Source organism: Pantherophis guttatus, chromosome 2 (assembly GCF_059756535.1).
Source record: "Pantherophis guttatus breed Tessera chromosome 2, ASM5975653v1, whole genome shotgun sequence".
In the NCBI taxonomy this organism is placed as follows: Eukaryota; Metazoa; Chordata; class Lepidosauria; order Squamata; family Colubridae; genus Pantherophis; species Pantherophis guttatus.
In genome coordinates this window covers 11880913-11906041 of record NC_142064.1, presented here as the reverse complement: position 1 = coordinate 11906041, position 25129 = coordinate 11880913, and the positions used below count along the sequence as shown (strand labels likewise).

The window sequence follows — 25129 nt, the reverse complement described above, 5'->3', positions numbered from 1 at the left end:
CCACACTCGTGACCCCCCACACTCCGCCCACTTTTGGCACGCAAGGGCAAAAAGGTTAGCCATCACTGTTCTAGAGTAATATTTTTCAAGCTTGGCAACTTTTAAGATGTGCGGACTTCAACTCCCAGAATTCTCCTGTCAATATTCTAGCTGGGGAATTCTTGGAGTCAAAGCCTACACGTCTTTAAAATACCAAGTTTGAAAAACACTGGCCTATAGGAAAAAGGGAACTTCACACATCCAAGCCCAGTAGTTGATTGATAAAACAGTACGATTATGAATTATCCAATCAAGGACAAACGTTTTTACATTTGCTCTGTATGGATAATAGGAAACTATGTGCAAAAGCATGGAAAAAAGTTACTTTTAGGAATCTTTAGTGATGTCGCGAGAATAGAATTTAAACTGATCAAATGTGCTACACTAGCAATTACAAAAAGAAAAAGTTGAATAATGGATTTGAACTACGGATTGGTACAAAGCCTTGACAATGGAGGGAAGTTGTAAGTATTTGGGTATTTTAGAAGTGAACAATATTTTGTATGCACCAGTGAAAAAAAGAAAACCCGCATGGAATACGTAAAACAAGCTAGAAAAGTTTTTAAAAGGAAGTTGAATGATGATAATATAATCAAAGCCATTAATATCTGATTTATGTTTACAATATCCCACAGCAGGCATTAATGATCGGACAAACGTGGAATTAGATGCTTTAAAACACAAGACCCAAAACATATGACAATTCAGCATGCATTTACACCCCAAAATTGACACAGATCATTTGTATCTATCAAGATAAAACTGTGGTTGTGGTTTGTTGCAAGTGAAGTAATTGAGAATGAAATTTTATATAAATTATTACAGGTAGTCTTTGACGTACAACCAAAATTGGGACCAGATTTTATGTTGCTAAACAAGCAGGTTGTTAAGTGATTCCTGCCCAATTTTACAACCTTTTTGCCACAGTTCTATGCAAATCATTACAGTTGTTAAATGAATCATGTGGTCATTAAGTGAATTCAGCTTCCCCTATTAATCTGGCCTGTCGGATGCTGACTGGGAAAATTTATTTATTTATTTATTTATTGGTTCGATTTATATGCTGTCCTTCTCCGGAGACTCAGGGCGGCTTACAATGCGTTAAGCAACAGCCTTCATACTTTTGTATATACCTGCTTAGTAGGCCTTTCGGGCCCCCCCAAGCGGTGTTCTTTTTTTATACAAAGTCAGTTTATTGCCCCCACAATCCGGGTCCTCATTTTACCCTCCTCGGAAGGATGGAAGGCTGAGTCAGCCTTGAGCCTGGTGAGATTTGAACTTGCAGTAATTGCAGACAGCTGGCAGCTAAAGTGCTAAACAGTGCTTTAGTCCGCTGCTCCACCAAGGCTCTTATTAAAATGATAAATGGGTGATTCCATGATCCCAGGATAGTGCAATTGTCATAAATACATGTTGGTTGCCAAATGCCTGAATTTTGAACATATGACAGCAGGGATGCTGCAACAGTTGTCGATGCAAGAGCTGGTTGTGAGTCCTTTTTTTCAAGGGTGTTGTAAATTTGGTCACTGAACGAATGGTTATAAGTCAAGGACTACCTATACATAAAGGTAAACAAAGAAAAGATGCTAATAAGGGTCTGCCAGGAAAACATTTTGAATGTGGCAGAATCAAAGGTGAACATACAAAACCGCCTAGCTACAAAAGTGAATGAAAAAATGGAATAACAGAATAACAGAGTTGGAAGGGACCTTGGAGGTCTTCTAGTCCAACCCCTTGCCCAGGTAGGAAACCCTACACCACTTCAGACAAATGGTTATCCAACCTCTTCTTAAAAATTTCCAGTGTTGGAGCATTTACAACTTCTGGAGGCAAGTTGTTCCACTGATTAATTGTTCAGGAAATTTCTCCTTAGTTCTAAGTTGCTTCTCTCCTTGATTAGTTTCCACCCATTGCTTCTTGTCCTGTCCTCAGGTGCTTTGGAGAATAGCTTGACTCCCTCTTCTTTGGGGCAACCCCTGAGATATTGGAAGACTGCTATCATGTCTCCCCTAGTCCTTCTCTTCATTAAACTAGCCATGCCCAGTTCCTGCAACCGTTCTTTATATGTTTTAGCCTCCAATCCCCTAATCATCTTTGTTGCTCTTCTCTGCACTCTTTCTAGAGTCTCAGTTTTACATCGTGGCAACCAAAACTGAATGCAATATTCCAAGTGTGGCCTTACCAAGGCATAATTGACCTATGCATGGTCTACGGTTGAAAGAAATTGAAGGCAAGGTGAACAGTATGTAAATTTGGCTATAACTTTAAGTTGGAGCCATCAGGAAGGAAACAGAAGGCTTAACATTTGCTGTACAAAAAGTACTAGCAACAAATCACATAAAAACATTTTAAAAAGCAAAAAGTGAAACCAGAGCACATGTAGACCACACAAATAAAAAAAAATAAGACTGTTCATTACCTAAATGCGCATTATAAGACATGATTGTGCGGTTAAAATGATATGCCAAAACTTATACATGGCCCAGTATATGTCATAACCTGGGTTATAGATGCATTGTGTATGTTCATAAGGTTGATAAAGTGCTTCAGAATAGTGGTGGAAAGCTATTATGGTATTTCTGAATTCAGACAGATCTACGCCTAGAATACAGCTTGCCTAACATTACAGTATAGGTAGTCCTTGATTAACTACAATTGAACCCAAAATTTATGTTGCTAAGTGAGGCGTTTGTTAAGTGAATTTTGCCCCATTTTACATCCTTTCTTGCCACAGTTATTTGGTGAATCCATGCAGTTGTTACGTTAGTGACACCGTTGTTAAGTGAATTTGGCTTCCCCACTGACTTTCCTTGTAAGAAGATTGCAAAAGGGGACCACATGACTTCCGGACAATGTAGCCATCATAAATATGAAGCAGTTGCTAAGCGTCTGAGTAAGTAAGTTAAGTACAGTGGTGAACTCTGAACCGGTTTACTACCGGTTCGCTGCCTGCGCATGGGCTCTATGCGCCAAGCGCCCACTGCACCCACAAAGCGCACCATGTGCCTGCTGCACATGTATATGCGCAGTGCGCACCACGCATCAAATGCTAGGTGCGCGCACACACACAGTGCACACCAAAAGGAGGCATGGGAAGGAAGATAAGTAGAATAGCGCATGGGGGAGTGTCTGTGATCAGCTGTGGCATGCAATCGTGGGAGCCTTTTTCTTTTTACTTTTTAAAAGCATTTTTTTACTACTGGCTCGGGTGAATAGGTAGTAAAAAAATGCATTTAAAAGGTAAAAAAATGGCTCCGACGATCACAGCTGGGGCGTGCGGTCGTCAGAGCCTTTTTTTTTTAGTAGGTAGTAGGTAGGTAGTAAAAAAATGTTTAAAAAGTAAAAAAAAAAAGTTCCCACGATCACGCATCGCTCAGCTGATCGTCGGAACTTTTTTTTTTTTTTTTACATTTTTCTACCACCAGTTCAGCAAACCGGTAGCCTTTTTTACTACCAGTTCGGGTGAACCGGACCAAACCAGTAGCATTTCACCCCTGAATAAGTAAGTAAGTACTAAGTATGAAAACCGCTTTCATAAGTCGCTTTTTTCAGTGCCGTTGTAACTTTGAACGGTCACTAAATGAACTATTGTAAGTCGAGGACTACCTGTACTTGAGGAAAGTGCAAGCTTGATTTATAGATGTAGCACTAGACAATGATATCGGAGTATTGGCTAGTCTAAAGAAAAAAAATTAGGGGTGACATGATAGCAGTATTCCAATAAGCCACAAGGAAGAGGGGGTCAAATTATTCTCTGAGGCACCAGAGGGCTTAGTTACCAAACATAACTTAATTCTCCTGGAATTAAGGAGAAACTTCCAAAGAGTGAGAACAATTAACCAGTGGAATACCTTCCCTTCAGAAGTCGTGGGTGCTTCATCACTGGAGGTTTTTAAGAAGAGACTAGCTAGTCACTTATCTGAAATATTATAGGTTCTCCTGCTTGAGCAGAGGGCTGGACTAGAAGACCTCCAAGGTCCCTTCAAGCTCAAGTCTAATTTTAATTCTAATTCTACTCTAAGTTTACCTCCCATCATTGTGAACATTTTCAATGGTTTTGCTACAAACCAGCCACTGCTGTGGAATGGAAAGGATCTGGCCAGCCAACTAATCTATCCATCCCTCTAGTCAAAAAGTGTACCTGATTCCTAGACTCCCGCCAACACTTGAAGCCTGAGTGGCGCTACAATCCATCAAGAGGCATTTTCTCTTCTCTTTGATGGCAGCAAGATTACTTTGTGCACAAAAATGGAAGGACACTTTAATTTCCCCAATGGATGAATGCAGTGGTGAAACGTAAAATTTGTTACTGTGGGCGTGGCTTGGTGGGGGTGTGTGTAATGTGACTGGGTGGGCGTGGCCATTTTTTTTCTTTTTACTTTTTTAAAGCATTTTTTTACAACTTATTCAGCTGAATAAGTTGTAAAAAATGCTTTTAAAAGTAAAAAAAAAAGGCTCTGATGATCACAGCTGTGGCGCACAATCGTCAGAGCCTCTTTTTTTTACCTTTTAAAAGCAGGAAGTAATGACATCCGGGGCGGGTGGGCGGACCCGTGCGCCACCATCGCTACCGGTTCTCCGAACCACCTGCCACAATCGCTACCGGATCGCCCGATCCGGTCTGAACCGGGAGCCTTTCACCCCTGGATGAATGGCTGCAGAAGTTGATGGAGTTAGCAGAGATGGCTAAACTGACTGTTTGGATTAAAGACAAAAACACAACTACTTTTGTTTCTACTCGGAAGCCACTTCTGGACTTTGTGCTCAAGGTGGGGGAAAAAAATGAAACTTTGATTTTGGGTTTTACCGATTAGACAGGTTTGTTGTTATAGAAATGGCTAGTTTTATAATAGCCAGATATTGGAAATTAGATGTGAATTTTAGAATAGAAGAATGGTATTGTGAAATGTGGAAATTAGCTTTAAACGATAAAATGACATGTGATATTAAAATTAGAAATGGTGACTATAAAGAAGATATTTTCTGGAAAATTTGGAAACCATTTGTGGACTATGCGCTGGGAAAATTGGATGCTTCGGTACCTGTACCCCGAGAACGTGGATTTTGGCGATCATGAGGATATATCCGAAGAACCAAATCTTCCTTTCTTATGTATAGCACAAGGTGAAATATTGTATACGTTGTTTGTAATATTAGTAATTTATTTATAAAAGAAAAAAAAAGAAAAAAAAAGAAATGGCTAGTTTATACTATTATGTAAAAGTAAGAAATTGATATTATTACCACTGCATCTTTCCTATTATTTTCTTTTGTATTTTTATATCTTATAGTATTCATATATAAATAAATTATTAAAAAATTCCCTTCCCACTATGTTATCTGTTGTTCCTTTCTCCCTCCTTCCATTCCTTTTAGGTGTTTTCTTCCTGTTTTAAGGGAGGAAGAATAGGATGCGGTAATGGGTCAACCAGGTTGGTGTAATATGTGAAGGTCCTGAGCTAGAAACTGGGCGATGGTGAGTTCTAGTTTCCCCTCAGGCCTGCAAGATGACAGGGTGATTTTGGGCCAGCCATTCTCCCTCAGCCAAACCCACCTCACAGCCTTTTTGTCGTGCGAAAAATAGGAGGGGCAACCATTGTGTACACCGTTCTGGGTTGTACAAATAAAGGCAGGATCTAAGCCTAACAAAAGTACGTAAATAAAGCCTAGCTAAGTAAACTATTAAGAAGGCAGGGGTGGGGGGGGGAGAGAAATCTTATCCAGCTTCTTCTTCTCCTTCAGAAACCTCAGCCAAGCTTGTTATCAAAGGTGGAAACGAAGAAAAATGGTTCGCCGGGAAGGAGCTTAGAAAATGCTTTTTTTTTTTTTGCGGAAACATAACAAACAAAGCGTATTTGCCAACAGCTATTTTAAGCTTCATATGGAAAGCAAGGTGTCATTTCCTCCAGATAGGAAGTCAATTAAAACATTAGCAACAAAAACATTTTGGTTTTGGTTATTCAAACACCGAGTCAAATCACCTGTAGAAAAGTCACTCAAGTAGAAAGGCATTTAATCAGTGAATATTGACCAAGTACCTCTTGCAGCCTGAAGAGATAAGGAATGAGGGAGTTTAGCTTATACAGGTAGTCCTTGTCTTAAAAACCATTCGTTTTGTGACTCTTTGATGGTCATTTTTCACACCATTGCAGCATTCCCATGGTCACGTGATCAAAATTTGGATGTTTGGCATGTATTTATGAGGGTTGCAGTGTCCTGGAGTCAGGACCTTTTGTGACCTTCGGACAAGTCAATGGGGAACCCAGATTCACTTAACAACTGCAGTGATTCACTTAACAACCATAGTAAGAAAGGTCATAAAATGGGGTAAAATTCATTTAACAACTGTCTTGCTTAGCAATGGAAATGTTGGGCTCAATTATGGTCGTATGTCGAGGACTACTTGTACCTCATTCTTCCTGTACTGCAGGCCCATATAAACTGAGGCCTGAGGGTTTGCAAGAACCAGACCGAACCGGTAGCAACCCACCACTGGGAAGGACCCATCTAAGGACTTGTGGACACAGCACTTAAGAAGAAGACTTAGCTCTCAGCTCTCTTTTCTGTCAGCTTTGGAAGCCATATTAGGCCGGAAGCTTCCATGCTGCCGCCTTCTCATGTGTGGGAAAGTAGGAGGGGAGATTTAGTGGAGGGGTTGTCTGTAGACATAATAGCATTCTTCCTGTCGGTCAAGGTCAGGCCGATCCTGCATCTGGAGAAGGAATGGTTGGAGTGCTGTCTCGAGATGGGACGGATGTTGATTGGAGCATGTGATCGACTGAGGACTGAGGGGATGGTTTTGGAGGTTTTGATTTATTGAGGGAAAACCCGAACCTCTCAGAGTCAGGTTTTCCCAGATGTGCCAGTTTACCTATTCTAGTAAATAGAACTTTGAAAAATGCTTGCTTCAGAGTTTTACTTGGAGTTGGGGGGTTTCTAGAACACTGACACTTTCCATGTGCTCCTTGCTCGAGAGCAGTAGGGCCACCACTCATCCCTGCTGTGAGGGAATCATGAGGCATCTATCACAGGCATCTCACAACATGGCTCCCTGAGGATGCCTTCACCGTGATGCATGTATAGAGTAGAAAACAATTTCACAGAGTGGAGAATTGTACAAGCTCTGGTTCACTGCCTATCCTGGTTCACCACTGGAAGCAACTTTTTGTTGCTAATAATAGGATGCGTCCTGCAAAACTTCAAACTGGCATTTGTTCTGCCCCAGCTCTGGATTTCCGAGGATATTGACACACACCAACGGTCCTTATCAAATTTATTAAGTAGCAAGAATAAACCAAAGTCCGGCAAAGGTTGGCAACCAGCCCAGAAAACAAAATACGATAAGACTTTTCCAAAAATGCTCTGATGATAATTACAAGTTGTTTCCAGCAAGAAACTTACTAACCGTGTGTGACTTAACTAGGCTAAGGGAGTGGCCAATTATCCTCAAGCCTTATTCTCGAGGAGACCTCCTCCTCCTGAGTAGCCACTCCTGCCTTTTGGCAGCCCTGCGTGCTCGAGCATTGAGGAGAGGCTCCTCCACTTCGCTCTCTCCACTTGAAGGAGCCTCTGGAAGTTCTGAAGGCCTTGGCTGAGTCTCTGCCTCTGGCACCACATCCTCTTCAGCCTCCTCGTTGTCCGACGCAACCGCCGGCTGCTGGCACGACACCACACCAGCCTCCTTGTTGTCGGGATCAGCCACGATCCGCGCAGGCCACTGGCGGGCCACAACAGCATTGCAATTTCCATCTCTGCTTCATTTCTTTGCACCTGATCTTCCGCGCATGCGCTTTGCTGGTGCGTGTGCCTTTCGCGCATGCGTCCGGCTTAAAAAAAGTGCCTAAATAGGATGGCATAGAGCCGGGGCAGGTGTGCGGGCTCACCCGCGATTTCTGCTACCGGTTCAGGTGAACTGGTCCAAACTGGCTAAATACCACCTGTGTGTGTGTGTGTGTGTGTGTGTGTGTGTGTGTGTACAAACACACACACACACACACACACACACACATATGATGTATATAAGATATACATCAACTTCAATACATGAACTGTGTAGCATCTGAGTATCATTCTTTTTAATACAAATAACAATGATATTAATAATATTTGTTATATTAATCAAGCTTTTGTAATCTTAGTGTTGATACACATTTTCGTATTAAAATATAATCCTTCATTATTTAATTGTTCAGTGCTTCAGTGTGCCATTCTAATGCCAATCACAATATTAGCTGGGCATATATAGTAATACCATCTTTCAACCTCTAATTTTTCCATCTGGTTACTGCTTTTATTTTATTATATAAAAATGTGTATACTAATATTCCCCCCGTTTCTTATTTCTAACTCTATTCTGACTTTTATTCAGGCCACCATTACTAGATCTGCTTCATTTCTGATGTGGACAATAAGAAGAACCAGTTTTTGGGGAGGGGGGCAAGGGGGAATTATTGACAGAAATTCAGAATGCAAAGTCTTTCCCCTACCTCCGGTCGTTCCTCCTCCTCCTGAACAGTTTTTTGGTGTGTGCAATTTCTGCTTCATGTGGCAATGGGTGACAGCCCTGGCATAAAACAGGGGAAAAAAGGAAGATGGTTATAAGTTCAATAAGAAGAACCAGAAAATACTCATGATTATGGCAAGGAGCAGAATGTAACTGTCTCTGGCCTTCCAGATCTTTAGAACCTCTTGAAATGCCGGTTCAGACAAACCGCTCATTTTAATTTTTCCTAAGAGTTGCTAGAACAAAGTAAGCTTATGATGATTAAGAGTAGAATCGCATGCTATTCATACAATCAAACTTCACCATTGCAATGCAGTGTGAAAAAAGCTATTGCTTCAAAGTTTTAAGACCATCACATATCATGCATCCATGACCATTGTAAAGTATTCTGGGAATTGAAGTCCATAGGAACTCAGATCGTGGATGCTTGGACTAGATTTTTCAAATTCTGGTATTCATCCAAAATTATTGTAATAGGAAAATGCTTTCCATTTGTGTACAGTATCACCAGGTGTCAACTTTCCCAGGTAGACCAGACAGGAAAAACAACCAAATGAACTACTGTAATTCTACTTTATTGCAAGGCTAATTAACAGAATTTTGCAAATCTGAAAGTAAAGATCACTTTTTACAGCCTGATAAATGCAGAAGCATCTGGACAGTCACTTTGAGAACAAATTGTAGGATCGCAACTGGTTGTTTTTTTTCCCCAACTGCCTTTTTATTAGCATAATACAATTCTGACTTGCCTTAGAGGCAATTTCATTGTTACTTGAGATGTTTTAAAATGGTTTAATCCGGTAACAGACTGAGCACAATTGAACCCCTATCAAATTCCACTAACTTATTTACTTAATATACTTCTATGCTGCATTCCAGGGTAAAACGTCTCAGCGAGAGGCTCATAATTGGAATAAAAGAGAAAGTCCAGGCAAGGAAATAATTTATGATAAATCAAAGCATTCAATATAAAACAAATGTGAAATTTGGACATTTAAAAGGTGAGAGTGGAAGGAAAAACATTCATGAGCATCAGTCATACAACTGTGGCACCAAGACTTAATCTTAAAAGCCTCTCAAATAGCATTTCAGAAAGTGAGGCTATTCCTGCAGTAGAAGTTTGCTTGCAATTAATAGAAATGACAGTTTGTAAGATGCCTACAAGTCAGGAGCCCCTTAGAACAGCTTTCTATATTGGCTCATTCATAAGAAGAGGTTGGACAACCATTTGTCTGAAACGGTATAGAGTTTCCTGCTTGAGCAGGGGGTTGGACTAGAAGACCTCCAAGGTCCCTTCCAACTCTGTTATTCTGTTAAATGAAGATACCAACTCCAGAGTGCTCTTCATGAAGAATAAACCACTGTTGTCCAAACTGAAATGGTTTGAACACCAGAGTGGTTGCTTCTTGACCAGTTGGATGTCAACCTCTCCGGTCCTCATCCTACTTTTCTAGAACTTGCCTGGTCTCCTAACATTTCTTACATTCCGCGCTTCCATATCAATCTTCTCCCCATCTAATAAGAAAACTACATGAAATCATCCTATCTCCTCTCCTTTTAGAATGGGTTATCTCATCAGATCCATTAAACCACTGAATATGGATTTAGTTTACAACCGTATGTATGTATGTATGTATGTATGTATGTATGTATGTATGTTTGTAATTTATGTGCCGCCCTTCTCCTGAAGGACTCAGGGCGGCTTACAAAGAACAGAACAAAAATTACATAAACATTAAAAATCCAATTAAAAATTAATTAAAATTATTTAAAATCACCCCTGCGGATCAGCCCATTTGATGAAAGAGCCACGTCTTCAATTCGCGGCGGAAGGAGGGAGGTCAGGGACTGTCCTAAGGCCGCCCATTCCAGAGGGTCGGCGCTCCCACAGAGAACGCTCTCCCCCTAGGGGCCGCCAGCCGACATTGTCTGGCTGACGGCACCTTGAGGAGGCCCACTCTATGGGAGCGCACAGGATGATGGGACAATTCAACCTTTGAAGTCAGAAAAAGGGAAAGCTCAGCTCCACCTTCCTAGCCAGTATGGCCAATGATCAGGGATGACAATTGGAGGAATTCCTTATGAATTCTCTACTCCTGTGGCAGACATTCCACAATGTTGGAATTATCTTTGTCTGCCTGGCACTATTTGAACCCAGAGAAAAAGTCTGATGGTATGTTTACCTTGATTTACATGGCCGATTTGTGTGGTGCACTCAAACAAATCAGCCATCAATAGGCACATAGAGATAAACAACATCTACATACCATTTTAAAGAGACAATCAAAAAGTCCAAAAGGAAACAAAAAGACCAAAATACCTCCTCACCATCAGTCAACACCCGGATGAGCAGAAATTGAAGTCAAGATAACACTAGGCCAACAATCAAGAAGCAAATAATACCCCCGTCAAGAAACTACTAACTCAAACAAACAAGCTAACAAATAATAAAAATAAAGAACAGCCTAATCAAGAAAGACCACTCCCACCAAGACTGACAGGGCAAGCCACAAGTATATAAAATGAGAGCAAACCCCACTCCTTTACTAGCACTGATGATGTAACCTAGTTTGGTAATGAAATGTCTGCAAGAAGATTTAGCGTTTCATTACTATTGTTTAAAGCAGGGGTCCCCAACCCCCAATTTGCGGGCCTGTACTGGTTTGCAGTCTGTGGGAACTAGGCTGCGTAAGCAGTGGGTGAGCGAGCCCAGCTTCATCTGCACATGTGCAGGAGTTGTATAAGCTGTATATGTGAAACCACGGAAGACAACTTTTCTTCCAAAGTTGGTCCCTAGAGCCAGAAAAGTTGGGGACTGCTGGCTTAAAGAAGAGGGTCCCTAATAATTGCAGAGTGTTACTCATTTTCCTAGCACCACAAAACTGTCAGTTTGCAAGCAGTAGAAGTATTTTATTCATGCTAGCCAGTGCCAGGCATCTAAAGAGGGATTCAGTCTGCAACTATCTGGAACAATTCGTTTTCCTGTTTATCTTATAATTTTCTTACAGGCTACCTTTATCTATATAAATCCTTTTCTGAATAAGAAAACTAAATGTGGATGTTTTAAATTCTGGGCTTCTGAAGATTACTTATTTTGACGTTCTTTTTATCATTCGTTGTATTTTGTTTTGGATATTCTGTCCTTCTCTCCTTTCATGCTACCTGCCCTCTTGTGCATTAAGAACAGTTCCCGCTGTATGTTTTAGAAAAACCCACGTAGCAATGTGAATTTATTTTAAAATATTTCAGAACAGATGATACAGGCCAGTGTTTTGTTTTTCTCTGTGCCAGGGCCCTTTGGATTACAATTAAGGAGAATATTTGTAGATCAGGGTTGAAATAAGGGGTCCTTGGTCTTCTCTGCGCTCGCTTGTTTTCTTGCAGGCATATCATTACCCAAACTAGGTAACATCAGTGCCTTTAAAGTCTTCCTTTAAATAAAGTGAACAAAACCAAAAAGTAAAGATACAGTAGGAAACTCGCAGGGAGGAAGAAAGATTTTTAGGTGTGTGTTTGTGTTACCTGTACATATTACCTGCCTCTAATTTTAAGGTCTGGGATTCAGAACTACCAAATGACTTTCAAATGTGTCTTTTTTTTTTCCAGGTGAGAAAAAGAAATACGACAGGTGCAAAGTAACACTTCCAAGGATAATCTCTGGGTTTGCCCAACTCTCTGGCACTCACCTGCCTGCAGGTGCCAACAAAGTGTGCGTGGTCAAAAAAAGATGCGATGCCCATTAAAAATCAGCACAGCCTCAATCACTTCGCAGCCAGCCTCTAGATCCGTGATGGCGAACCTATGGCACGGGTGCCACAGGTGGCACACGGAATCATATATGTGGGCACGCGAGCATTGTTGTAGTTCAGTTCCCGCGCACATGCATGTGCCGGCCAGCTGATTTTTGGGCCTTCCGGTCCTACCGGAAGTTGGGAAATGAGCTGTTTCCAGCCTCCAGAGGGCCTCTCAGCGGGTGGGGAAGGCTGTTTTCACCCTCCCCAGGCTCCTAGAAAGCACCTGGAGCCTGGGGAGGGTGAAAAAACGGGGCTACTGGGCCCACCATGCCATCACGTGCTAAAACTGGGTGGTGCAATTATGGGGGTGGGCACACACGTTGGCAACCTCCCCATGCTCTTCCCGCTTTTGGCACGCGACGGCAAACAGGTTAGCCATCACTGCTCTAGACCAATGTTTTTCAAACTTGGCCAATTCAACATGGCCTGGACTTCAACTCCCACAATCCCCCAGCTGGGGACTCCACGCTATTTAAACTTGCCAAGTTTGGAAAACACTGACTTTTTCGACTGCATCCTGTGGATGCCCCTGTGTGACCTGCCTCAACGGAAACCCCAACAGGACACGGATTCAGTGTTCGCTCAGATGCAAGGAAATGGTTTTTCCGCAAGCCACATTGATAAAAGGATCTCACCACTCTGTGTGTATGTGTGTGTGTGTGTGTGTTAATATGTGGGCTGCCTGCGTGGGAGAAGATCTATCCAGCACCTGAGTACCAAGGTTTCCTTGGAAACAAGGCTGTGAGGATCATGGTTAAGTGGGTCACAGCAGTCCGAGATAAAGCTATTTTTATTCCTGCTTTTGCAACTGAAGGCAGCTGTAGCAGTATTTGGAGATCTTTATTATGTTTCGTATCCACAGCTTGCTCAAGCGATCTCAGAGATCTTGGGGTGGGTGGGCGTGCAACAAGGCAGCTGGTAGCATTCTCAAGATGGTCATCTGACTTGTTCTTTGTCAGTTGTCAAAATCAGGTAACGGGCTCTGCTAGAAACACAATATTTATTTATTTATTTATTAGTCCAATTTATATGCCGCCCTTCTCCGTAGACTCAGGGCAGCTTGCAATGCATTATAGCAATAGCCTGCATACTTTTTATGTATATACCTGCTTATTAGGGCTTTTGGCCCCCCCAAGCGGTGTTGTTCTATACAAAGCTGGCTTATTGCCCCCACAATCCGGGTCCTCAATTTACCTACCTCGAAAGGATGGAAGGCTGAGTCAACCTTGAGCCTGGTGAGATTTGAACTCGCACTAATTGCAGGCAGCTGGCAGCTAAGTGCTAGCACTTAACAGCACTTAGTCCGCTACACCACCGAGGCTCTTATACTACCACTCTTAATGCTGTAGGCCAGGGATCTCCAAACTTGGCAACTTTAAGACTTGTGGAGCCCAGCACCTTCCTTGTCTACCAGCCTTCCTTTGCTGGTCTTCAGAAAATTTAGAACTTTTCTTTGCATATTAAAACTATTTGTTTTGTTTTGTTTTGTTTACTGGGACTACACCTTTGGGTCACTGAATCTCAGGGACTTGTGAAAGTTTATTTTAATTGATGCATGCTGGGCTGGGGAATTCTGGGAATTGAAGTCCACCTGTCTTAAAGTTGCCAAGGTTGAGAAATTTTGTTCTATGGGATATTATTGCCAAGTATTACCAACTCGGATTTTCTTTACCATTGCAGCCAGGAGCGTTTCCAGCACGCTCTGGGGAAGCTGCCCAGTGAACGTGAGACTGACCTGCAGCCTACAAAGCAGGAAGAACTGCTGCTTCCCTTTATCCGAGACCCAGGCGCCAGGTAGACCTGGAAATGTTAATGCAATGCCTCTCTCTATCACGCTCCACTTAAAACCATGGAGGCTGCACAGCCGACTTAAGGAAGAGCACAAAAATAACTCACAAAAGAAAATCCTCTTTTGTTGAGAGAATCAAACCAGTCAATGCGAAAATCAGTTACAATCTGATCTAGGAAATTCAAAGTACTTTTCCCATGTTACGGCTGCATATGGAACAATGCTTTTACCCGTGGATGTGACTGTGATTGTTTTAGCTGATGTTATTTTAGTTCTGTTTGGGTCTATTGCTTATTTGTATGCATTTCCCGTGATGGAGGTCACGTTTAAAAACAGTCGTTTAGCATCGGTGAGCCTAAACTGGGCTGCAAAAGAGATAAAAGGGGTGGGGTAAAGGAAACCGGTCAGAAAAATGAGTGGGAGATTAAAAATATATAAAAAAACACCCAGCCATTGAGCTGTTGAGGCTAAAGATTACGGAAGGCGGCAAAGACAGAAGGCGCTTGGAGTCATTTTGGGGGGAAAAACAGTCGCGAAAAACATCCGCCTAATTGTCAATATTTAGTGCGACGTGCTTGAATAATAAATCAAAAGTATAGAAGCCTGATAATAGCTTTAAAGTTGGCACTGGTAGGCCATGACGTATGACTACAATTGGGACAAGAATTTCCATTACAGATAGTACTCAACCTACAACAGTTCATTTAGTGACCATTCAAAGATACAACAGCACTGAAAAAAGTTTCTTAAGAACACATAACAGCTACTGCAGCATCCCCAACGGTCACAGGATCAAAATTTGGACGCTTGGCAACTGACTCGTATTTATGACGGTCGCAGTGTCCCGGGGTCTTGTGATCCCCTTTTGCGACCTTCTGACAAGCAAAGTCAATGGGGAAGCCAGATTCACTTAACAACTCTGTTTACTAACTTAACATCTGCAGTGCTTCATTTAACAATTGTGGCAAGAAAGGGGGTTAAAATCAGTAGTGAAATCCAATTTTTTTTTTACTACCGGTTCTGTGGGCGTGGCTTGGTGGGCATGTCAGAGGAAGGATACTGCAAAATCTCCATTCTCACCCCACTCCAGGGGAAGGATACTGCAAAATCACCATTCCCATCCCACTCTGGGGCCAGCCAGAGGTGGTATTTGCCAGTTCTCCGAATTGCTCAAAATTTCCGCTACCGGTTCTCCAGAACCTGTCAGAACCTGCTGGATTCCACTGCTGGTTAAAATGGGGCAAAACCCACTTAACAACTGCCTCACTTAGCAACAGAAATTTTGCTCAATTGTGGTCATAAGTCGAGACTACCTGTACCTTCGTTTGGCTGGGTATAAACCCTGCAAGGCTTCCTTTTCTTTAGCCATCGATGGCATTCCCTTCTCTCTGTCGCTGATAAAGGAATATTTCCTACAAGCTCCAGAAAACTGGAAGTTGACAGAAATTCCCTCAGCCTAAGAGGGGAGGAGAGAGAGACATAGTCAAAGACTGGATGGCAAGCCACATTCTCTTTGTCCGCTAACAGCAAGCTTTACGAGGCCCAATTTACAGAGAAGATTCAGAGAGGGTTTTATTTGTTCCAGATGCCTGTTTCCTTTCACCTCTTGAAGTGGCATTTCCTAGAGGGACACAGTTTGCTACGCTTTGCTTTTTATTTTTATTGACTCAACGCCGGAAGAAATAGCTTTAATCTTGCTCTAGTGGAGGCCAGAGAGGGTAGACAGGAAAGAAATGGCTGTATTTGCTCGTAACTCCAGAAATAATAGGAGGATGGCATCACCCAAAGAAAGAAACGCTTGCAGGAATTGGAGAAGAAAAAGGACAAGATTAGAAAGGTACAAGGAGTGAAACAGTTGGGCCACAAGCATAGATGTTTTTCACCTTCTACAGGTAGTCCTCGACTTACGACCAAAATTGAGCCCCAAATTCTTGTTGCCTAAGATAAACATTTGTCCCATTTTAGAACCTTTTGTGCCACTGTTATTAAGTGAATGACTGCAGCTGTTAAGTTAGTAACACGGCTGTTCAGTGAATCTGGCTTCCCCACTGACTTTGCTTGTCAGAAGTTCGCTGTTGTGGCCCGCCAGCAGCCAGAGGAGCTGGCAGCAGATTCGGACAGTGAGGAGGTTGGGGAGGAACATGGGCCAGTCCTGGAGTCTGGGGAAGGCTCTGATGAGGGCTCTGCGTCGGAGGCAGAGAGGGGGCCAGGGCCGGATGCCAGTGATCAGCTGCCTTCGGAGTCGGTTATCAGTGTGGCAGAAGAACAGCTGGAGCCTGTTCCCAGTGTGCGCATGCGCAGAGTTGCCAGACGAAGGGAACAGCTAAAGAACAAGGGTCGACTTGGGAGTAAGGCCACAGATGGACGATGAATGGCCCATCCCAGAGGGAATAAAAGAGGAGCAAAAGGGGAATGGAGTTTGCAGGAAACAATTAGTTCGCTTAATTGGTTCGTGACTCTCCGAGGCTCCTTGCCAAGTTTTGAAGATATCGGCCTGGCAGCTCTCCAAGCCAGATAAGGTCTGTGACTGTAAATTCTCTCTTGAAAGACTTTGCGGAGTGTGAACGAGAGAAATTCACAGTAACTTAATGAAAAGGGGTTCCAGAGTTATTTCATCCCCATTTGCTACCTTCCCAGCCAACTTCCAACAAGCAAGGTTAATAGGGGAAACTGAATTCGCTTAATGACCTCATAATTCACTTAACAGCTATGACCAAAAAGGTTATAAAATCAAGCATGACTCACTTAACAACCATCTTGCTTGGCAACAGAAATTCTGGTCCCAATTGTGGCCATAAGGGGAGGACTATGTGTATTTATTAGCAGAAAAGGGATGGAAGAAGTCCTCCGTGTGGTCTGTAGGATCCCTGCTTCTTCTCACATCAGAGTTGCTTTTCATCATCATCACCACCACCACCATCATCATATCATGTGATCATCATTTGTGACCTTCCCAGGCAGTTTCCAACAAGCACAGTCAATGGACAAAGCTATATTCACTTAACAACCGCATGACTCCCTTAACAACTGTAGTGATTTTCTTAAGAACCCTGGTAAAAAAAAACATGTCCTAGGACCGTGATGGCAAATCCAGAGGTGGCACGCAGCGCCCTCACTGTGGGCATGCAAGCCGTCGCCCCAGTTCAGCTCCATTGTGCATGTGCGTGCGCCTCCTGCCGGCCAGCTGGTCTTCGGGTCTCTGCCGCGCATGTGCAAGGGACTGAGTGCGTGCGGGGGGCCCACATGCACATGCATGGGGGCGGGGCAGATACGGGGCCCCCACATGTGCATGCATAGGGGGGAGGGCGCATGCACATGGGCGCATGCGGGGGCCACACACACATGCGTGGGTGGGGTGCGTACAGGGGTGTGTGCATGCATGGGGGCAGGGCGCATGCAGGCTGCACGTGCATTGCATTTTGGGGGGGTTCGGGTGCGTTCGTGCGCTTTGGGCACTCAGACTGGAAAAGGTTAGCCATCCCTGTCCTAGGATCTGGGACAACACTTCACAGCTTTGGTTAGGAACAGAAATTTTGCTTCCACTTGTGGTCATGAGTTGAGGCCTACCTGCATTGTCTTTACTCTTTTTATCCATTTTTTGTTTCATGCTTTAATTCCCTGATGGCGAACCTATGGCAAGTGGCACACGTAGCCATGTCGCCAGGCATGTGTGGCGTCGCCCATTCCACTTTCCGGTTTCTGGCACGCATGTGCATGCGATGATCAGCTAGCCTTTGTGCGTGCGGCAGTGCCGGAAACTGGAAGAGCTGGTCTTCCATTTTCTGGCATGAGCATGTGCGCCATCCAGCTAATCGGTGCGTGTGCATGCACGGCAGTAACTGGAAGACTTGCTGGCATGCATGCCAGAAACCGGAAGTACCTTATCTGGCACGCACATGCCCTCTGGACCAGGGGTGGGTTTTACTTACCTTTACTACCGGTTTGCAACGGGATTGCGCACGAACACGTGCTTTGCTCACGTGCACGCCTTGCTTCTGCACATTCACAGATCACTGATGATGACATCCAGGGCAGTGGGCAAGGCCTCCCGCTGGTTTTACTATCGGTTCTTGCGAACCGGTCTGAACCGGCGGCAATCCACCACTGCTCTGGACAGTTCCTTTTTCTGGTCGCGGCCCTGACACGCGCAAAGTACTCACAGTTCGGCATCACTGCTTTAATCATTATTTTTGCCCCCAAACTAGAAGGCAGAATTCTAATTTTGGATCCACATTTCGCTTTACAAAATCCCAGGGAGAATGAATGGGATGGAGACTGCCAAATAGTTTTCATATAAAAAGAGCTACAGAAATCTGATTTATTTAATTATAACTTTCCCCCCTTTTTTCCCTGCTATATTAAAAACAAACAAATAAAATGTATCAGCGGCATGGAATCCAGAAGGAACAATCCCTAAATAAATCAAACTCCGCACGATGCCAATGAAAACTAACCATTTCTAAATTGGCCCAACTTCAATAGCTCAAGACTGCAGAAAAGGTCATCCTTGACTTACAACCATTCATTTAGTGACCGTTCGAAAGTTACAAATGGCACTGAAAAAAGGGACTCAATTAAGTCAAGGACTACCGGTACCTGGGAAATGAAACTTTAAATTCTTGTTTGCATTTATATGGAGCAATTCTCACCCATCCACCATCATCCTTTTCCACCATCTCCACCATCATCCTTTTCCCCACCTGGCTCCAGGGGTGGGTTCTAATTTTTTTTTACTACTGGTTCTGTGGGCGTGGCTTGATGGTCATGTGACAATTATTTAGGATTTAGCAGAGGTACTGGTCTACCAGGCTTTTAACTGCTGGCAGACCTGTACCGATCTACCCATTTATTTTTTGCAGGCACTGATCTACTCATGTATTTTTGCAGGAAGTGGTCTACCCATTTATTTTTGCAGGCACCGGTCTACTCATTTGTTTTCTTTTACCAATGATCAGCTGTAGGGCGGCCCTTTGAAGCCCCAGGGCAAGAGTTTAAACAGTTTTTTTCCCTCTAGCCATCAGCTGGGAGTCAGGAGGCAGCAACAGATTGGGGGTGGGGCCAAATAAAAGGTAAGAATAACGCGGGGGATGGGTGGGTGGAGTGTGGGGGTGGGGGCGGGCAGAACCGGTTCGGTGACATCATATTGTCACCGCTACTGACTCGGGAGAACCGGGCCGAACCGGGAGGAACCCACCACTGCCTGGATCCCTGTAGATGTGTTCAGACCACAAGTCTTGGAATCTAGGAAATTCAATTTGGCAAGACCGTGGGAGATCTCATTGTCAGGAAGAACAGGTTTAAAATTCATCCTACATCCTGATTCGGCCATGCAAGTTCAGATTATGGGGCCAAGTGTTCATGTTCTAAACTGTGTTACAATCAGATAAATTGCTGGCTCATAACGATGATTAATACAGTTTTTGTTCTACCGCGGTTTTGAGAGCCGTGTTTCTTTTCAGGGCCTAAATAAATACTAAGGTATTTTGCTGGACACATCGATGTTTCCGTGGGTGGCCTGCTGTAAAGAGCACTGGAGAAACCAGCCAGGAATCACAAACCCAATTTATATATTTTACAAAAGAAACGTGAGAGCTGCAGAAGTGGGCAAATTAAAACTAAAAGGCTCCTATTCCCTAACCTAGCCATTTCCAGATGCACCGAGAACACGACCTAAGACTTCCCAGCCCCGTAGGCTCTGCTGCCTGCGGTTTCTTTCTTTTCCTTATGTAAAAGGCTGGCTGTCTTGTGCCAAAGATGTCCTCGGATACTCTGTGCTTGGGATAAATAGGTTTATGCATTTCTTAGTGCTCTCTGAGCTCGGTTATTCACTAGAATCCAGAACATGCCGGCAGAGGAGGCGTGATGTGGGTCCCATCAGCCCGATTATTCCGGCTGGCAGGGTCCAGGCGGAGGGCTTTCTCTGCTGTGGCTCCTGCCCTCTGGAATATCTTGCCCCCCTCTCCCCCCCCAATGTGAGGTTGGCCCCAACCCTCCTATATTTTCGTAAGGGCCTAAAGACCTGGCTCTGCCAGTCGGCTTAGCGGCCCAGTGGAGGGATCAGCGCAATGGAGGTGGTTGATTAATAACAGATCCCTCCCCCCCCCACTGCTCTGCCCCCACCCTTCCCATGTATCTTTGGTAGTAAGGTTTGATTTTAAACATTTTATGTTTTAACTAAGTTGTAATTGCAAGCTGCCAAGAAGAAAGAAAGAAAGAAAGAAAGAAAGAAAGAAAGAAAGAAAGAAAGAAAGAAAGAAAGAAAGAAAGAAAGAAAGAAAGAAAGAAAGATAGATAGATAGATAGATAGATAGATAGATAGATAGATAGATAGATAGATAGATAGGAAGGAAGGAAGGAAGGAAGGAAGGAAGGAAGGAAGGAAGGAAGGAAGGAAGGAAGGAAACGAAAATGGCCTCCCCCCCCCCGAGGCCCTCCAGAGGCTAGAAACGGCCCGTTTGCCAACTTCCGGTGGGACCAGAAGGCCCCTTTTTCGCCCTCCCCAGGCTCCAGAGGCTTTCTAGGAGCCTGGGGAGGGTGAAAACGGCCTCCCCCCCGGAGGCCCTCCAGAGGCCAGAAAGGGCCCGTTTGCCAACTTCCACTCCGAAGGGCCTCCGGGGGGGGGGTTATTTTCGCCCTCCCCAGGCTCCAAGAAAGCCTCTGGAGCCTGGGGAGGGTGAAAAACGGGCCTACCGGGCCCACCGTGTCATTGGTGCCAAAAGCGTGTGGGAGCACGGGGGGACGGGCCACATTGAATTATGTGTGAGCGCAACCCCCCCCCGTGCTCCCCCCACTTCTGGCACGTGACGGCAAAAAGGTTAGCCATCACTGTTTTATTCTGTTCTATTCTGTTCTGTTCTGTTCTATTATGTTCTGTTCTGTTCTGTTCTGTTCTATTCTATTCTCATTCTGATAAGCAAAGTCAGTGGGGAAGCCAGATTCACTTAACAACTGCAGTGATTCACTTAACAACTGTGGCAAGAAAGGAAAATGGAGCATAGCTCGCTTAACAAATGTCTCGCTTAGCAACAGAAATTTTGGCTGCAAGTCGAGGACTACTTTAACTCAGAGAGTGCAGCAAGCCTTGCTGATGGTGTGGGAAGTACGCATGTTCTGTCTGCAGGAGGATTTCTTTGGAGGTGGATCGGTAGGTGGGAGAGAACTTTGTCCCAGATTCCTCATGTCCTTGTGGCCCCCTGCCATTAATTATTCCAAGGAACACTGCGTTTGGCCTGTGTTGTGTCAGCCTGCCCCGTGCTTACTAACACCCTTTTCTGAAATCCCCACCCAGACAAAGCTCCAAGAGAGGAAATTAAGGAAATGCCTGAGTTTTCCAAGAGGAAAAACTATTCTCACTAGCTTTAAAAAAAGAACCACGTTACGCTGGGTAAATTACTTCCTCCTTGCTCTCTTTTACCCAACATGGTCTCGCGTCTGCGGTGATTAAGGAAAGGCGCTCCAGGAGAAACACCCTAAGATGGAAACGGACTCAGCAGTCTCCTTGAATGAAGACAGGAATCGTCACAATAAAAGGAAAGATCAATTTAGTCAGGGAAGACCCTAGCAATTTAAAAAAAACACACACACACACCAAGTGCAGTTCTGCAAATTTATTCAAATTTGGCTGGTTTGTTTTTTCAACAGAAGAAGTCCTCTCTGGTACCTGCTTGCATAAAATTAAGAAGCACTGATTTTTAGGAATTGTGCTGCTGGGTTAAAAATACACATGGAAGCAAGCTGGTGCTATCAATTAACTCAAGCAGCTGATTAATTAGTTAAAATGCATTTAAGTAATTGTGTTAGATTATCCAGAGATCCAAACAGACATTTCAGAGATATTGGGGGGGGGGGGGAAATAAAATGTATATTTACTTTTAAAATAATTATTCCAAAATATCTTCTGCTCTGGTCAGTTGAGGTCTTTTCTAAATTTGCCTTTGTATATCGATACTCTCCATCTTTGAGAGATGCACCTTTGGCATTTGAGAAAAAGTTATGGTCACTCACAAAGTGGCTACTACACAGCCATGACAAAAAGCTTATGATAGTTGCAGCTCTCCATGGTCACATAATCAAAATTCAGGTGCTTGGCAACTAGCTCATATTTATGACGGTTGCAGTGTCCTGGCGTCATGTGATCACTTTTTGTGACCATCTGACAAGCAGAGTCAATGGGGAAGCAAGATTCACTTAACAACTAGCTTGTTACTAACTTAACAATTACAGTGATTCGCTAGTGGCACATGAAATATGGCAAAAAAAGATTCTAAAATGGAGCAAATTTCACTTAAGAACTGTGTCGCTTAGCAACAGGAATTTTGGACTTAACTCTGGTCGTAAATCGAGGACTACCTATAATACTTTATCTTGGTAATATATACTGGTAGATTGTTGGTGACAATATTTATATATTACCTGGACTTTCATTAAGACCTGCAACTTATCAAACAATATAAGATGTGCATAAAACTAGCTCATAAAATATTGAAAATTCTTTTCTAACCATTTTAGTCCTGTTTGACTCTATGAAGCTTGTACCTTCCTGTTTATTCCCTCTATATTTTATTTTTCCTTCTTTGCGTTTCTCTTTTCTTCTTAGTCCTTTTTTCTTTTCTCAAAAACTTTAAATAAAAATGTAATTAAAAAGAATAAAATAAATAGGCTCATGGTCAGTGATTAGGGGGGGAAAAGCAGAAATCCTTAACTCGGACATGAGGTAATAGCATAAGTGACTGTCAGAAAAGCCTCCAGTTCTAGAAAGAGTCACAACTGGAACCCAAGATGTAGTTTAGGGATTCCTAACCTCCATCTGCTGCTTCAGCAGGAGCTGTGAGTTCAAGAACATACCCAGATGACAGTTTTGCGAGGGAGAACACAATTTCCTCCAGGACAAGAAATGGACTTTTTAAGGAAGCAGAAATAGAAATTATGGGAACTAGTTTACTCTTTTAGGTGTCGATATTTTGACTATGATATTTCTACCTTGCTGCATGGAAGGAAGGTTAAATCTTATTAAATGGAGCAGAACAATGCCCGTGCGTATAGTGTAGAGTTCATTCCACACTCCTTTGCCCTAAGATGTGGGGTGAAACACTCCCAAGTTTACCTACGAAAGGCCCAGCCTGGGGAACTTGTCTACGTGTGTGGACACACAGCTTCAGCCAGCTAAGGTGATGTTTACCTTGGGTATCTGTGATATACAATAGAGTCTCGTTGCAGTGACAAACTTTCTCACAGGCAGACTTATCATCTCCCACAAGGGAGATGGGAGGGGATGTAAGGGTTGTTTCTTTCCACAATTCCCTACACAACGTGTCAGGTTGCACGTACTTGAAGTCTGGCTACAGGGTTCTAAGAAAAGAGAGAATTTCGCCCGATTCACGGCGACTTCCTCTCCTGAAACTTGTCGGTCTCCAGGAAAGTAACTCCGTTCTGAGGAAATCTTTGGCTCCAGCTAACTAAGAAAAGTTGTAGCTTCTCTCCATTTATGGGAGCCATAAGCACGATGCACACACACACACCCCAAAAAGGAGGAAAAATTTAAGATTGGCTAGCTGCCGCTTTTGTTCATGGGAAACCCTAAAGGTGGAAGGTTTACGTGTTCAGTGTGTACTGCCATCAGCTCACTGGGGAGAAAGAAAGGAGCTAGCAATGGTAAATAGCCTTCTGTTTACATTAGCTAACGGGACAGAACAGGTGAAGTAAAACTTTTGCTGGACCAGCATATGAGGGTGAAAAAACATGCCATTTTTTCCATAGCTCCAGTTTGAGACAAGGGCACCTTGTGTAGGTCATTTTATCACCCTGAAAAATATAGAGAGAAAGAGGAAACCAGTTTCTCAGATGTTCAAAGCTGGATTCTCCTTGACTTTCGGTCTACAATTTATGGCATGTGCATGTTGCACGGAGGAACTGAATACTACAGCCTGGAGCAAGGGTCTCCAACCTTGGCAATTTTAAGACTTGTGGCTGGCTGAGGGATTCTGGGAATTGAAGTCCATAACTCTTAAAGTTGCCAAGGTCAACTGAGATCCCTGGCTTGGAGGACAGAAGAGAAAAAGGGGACATGATTGAAACCTTTAAATATATTAAGGGCGTGAATAAGGTTCTAGAAGGCAGTATTTTCAATATTAAATGGAAATCAAGGACACGGGACTATAACCTCAAACTGACAGAAGGCAAGTTCAAAAGTAATATTAGAAAGTATTAAAAGAGTAGTGGAAGCTTGGAGCCAACTTCAAACAGAGATAGTAAATCAAACATCAGTAACTGAATTTAAACATGCTTGGGATAAACACATGTCCATCATCAAACACAAATTAAAAAAATAGATACAAATATTTTTTTAAAAAACCCTCAAAGGACATATTCGATGGACTAAGAGGTTTTTTTTTCCAGTCAGTTTTCTATGTTTCTATGTCTGTTTCAGCAGGTTCTGACCAGTTCTGGAGAACTGGTAGCAGAAATTTTGAGTAGTTCAGAGAACTGGTAGTAAAAATTCTGACCGGCCCCATACCCATCTATTATCTGCCTTCCGAGTCCCAGCTGATCAGGAGAAAATGGAGATTTTACAGTATCCTTCCCCTGGAGTAGGGTGGGAATGGAGATTTTACAGTATCCTTCCCCTGCCACACCCACCAAGCCACGCCCACCAAGCCACGCCTACAGAACCGGTAGTAAAAAAAAAATTAACCCACCACTGGTCTCTTTTCTCCTTTCTATAGAACATGTCCATGAAGACTCTTCAGTCATCCAGGCAAAAGTGTCTACAGATTGAATCATGGCAACTGGGCAAATTTTTGTTTATTTATTTATTTTATTTATAAAATTTGTATGCCGCCCTATCTCCAAGGACTCAGGGCGGCTCACAACAACAATCGACTAAGCAACTGTTAAAATCAACAAATATTCACAAAAATATGAAAAGTTTTAAAAATTTTAAAATATGTTAGCTTGAGACGTTTCACTGCTCATCCAAGCAGCTTCATCAATCAGAGCAAGTCAGTT

The 25129-nt window shown here is 43.2% G+C and overlaps 1 protein-coding gene across 3 annotated transcripts in view; it reads right to left on the bottom strand.

The window, feature by feature from the left end:
- The window catches only part of CTIF (cap binding complex dependent translation initiation factor), a 166197-nt gene that overhangs the window by 59910 nt on the left and 81158 nt on the right, over window positions 1–25129 (bottom strand). For all 3 annotated transcript variants that reach the window (XM_087885545.1, XM_087885547.1, XM_087885546.1), the window contains exon 7: window positions 8526–8602. In XM_087885545.1, the coding sequence (XP_087741671.1) occupies window positions 8526–8602 (77 nt within the window). The remainder of the gene's footprint in view (window positions 1–8525; window positions 8603–25129) is intronic.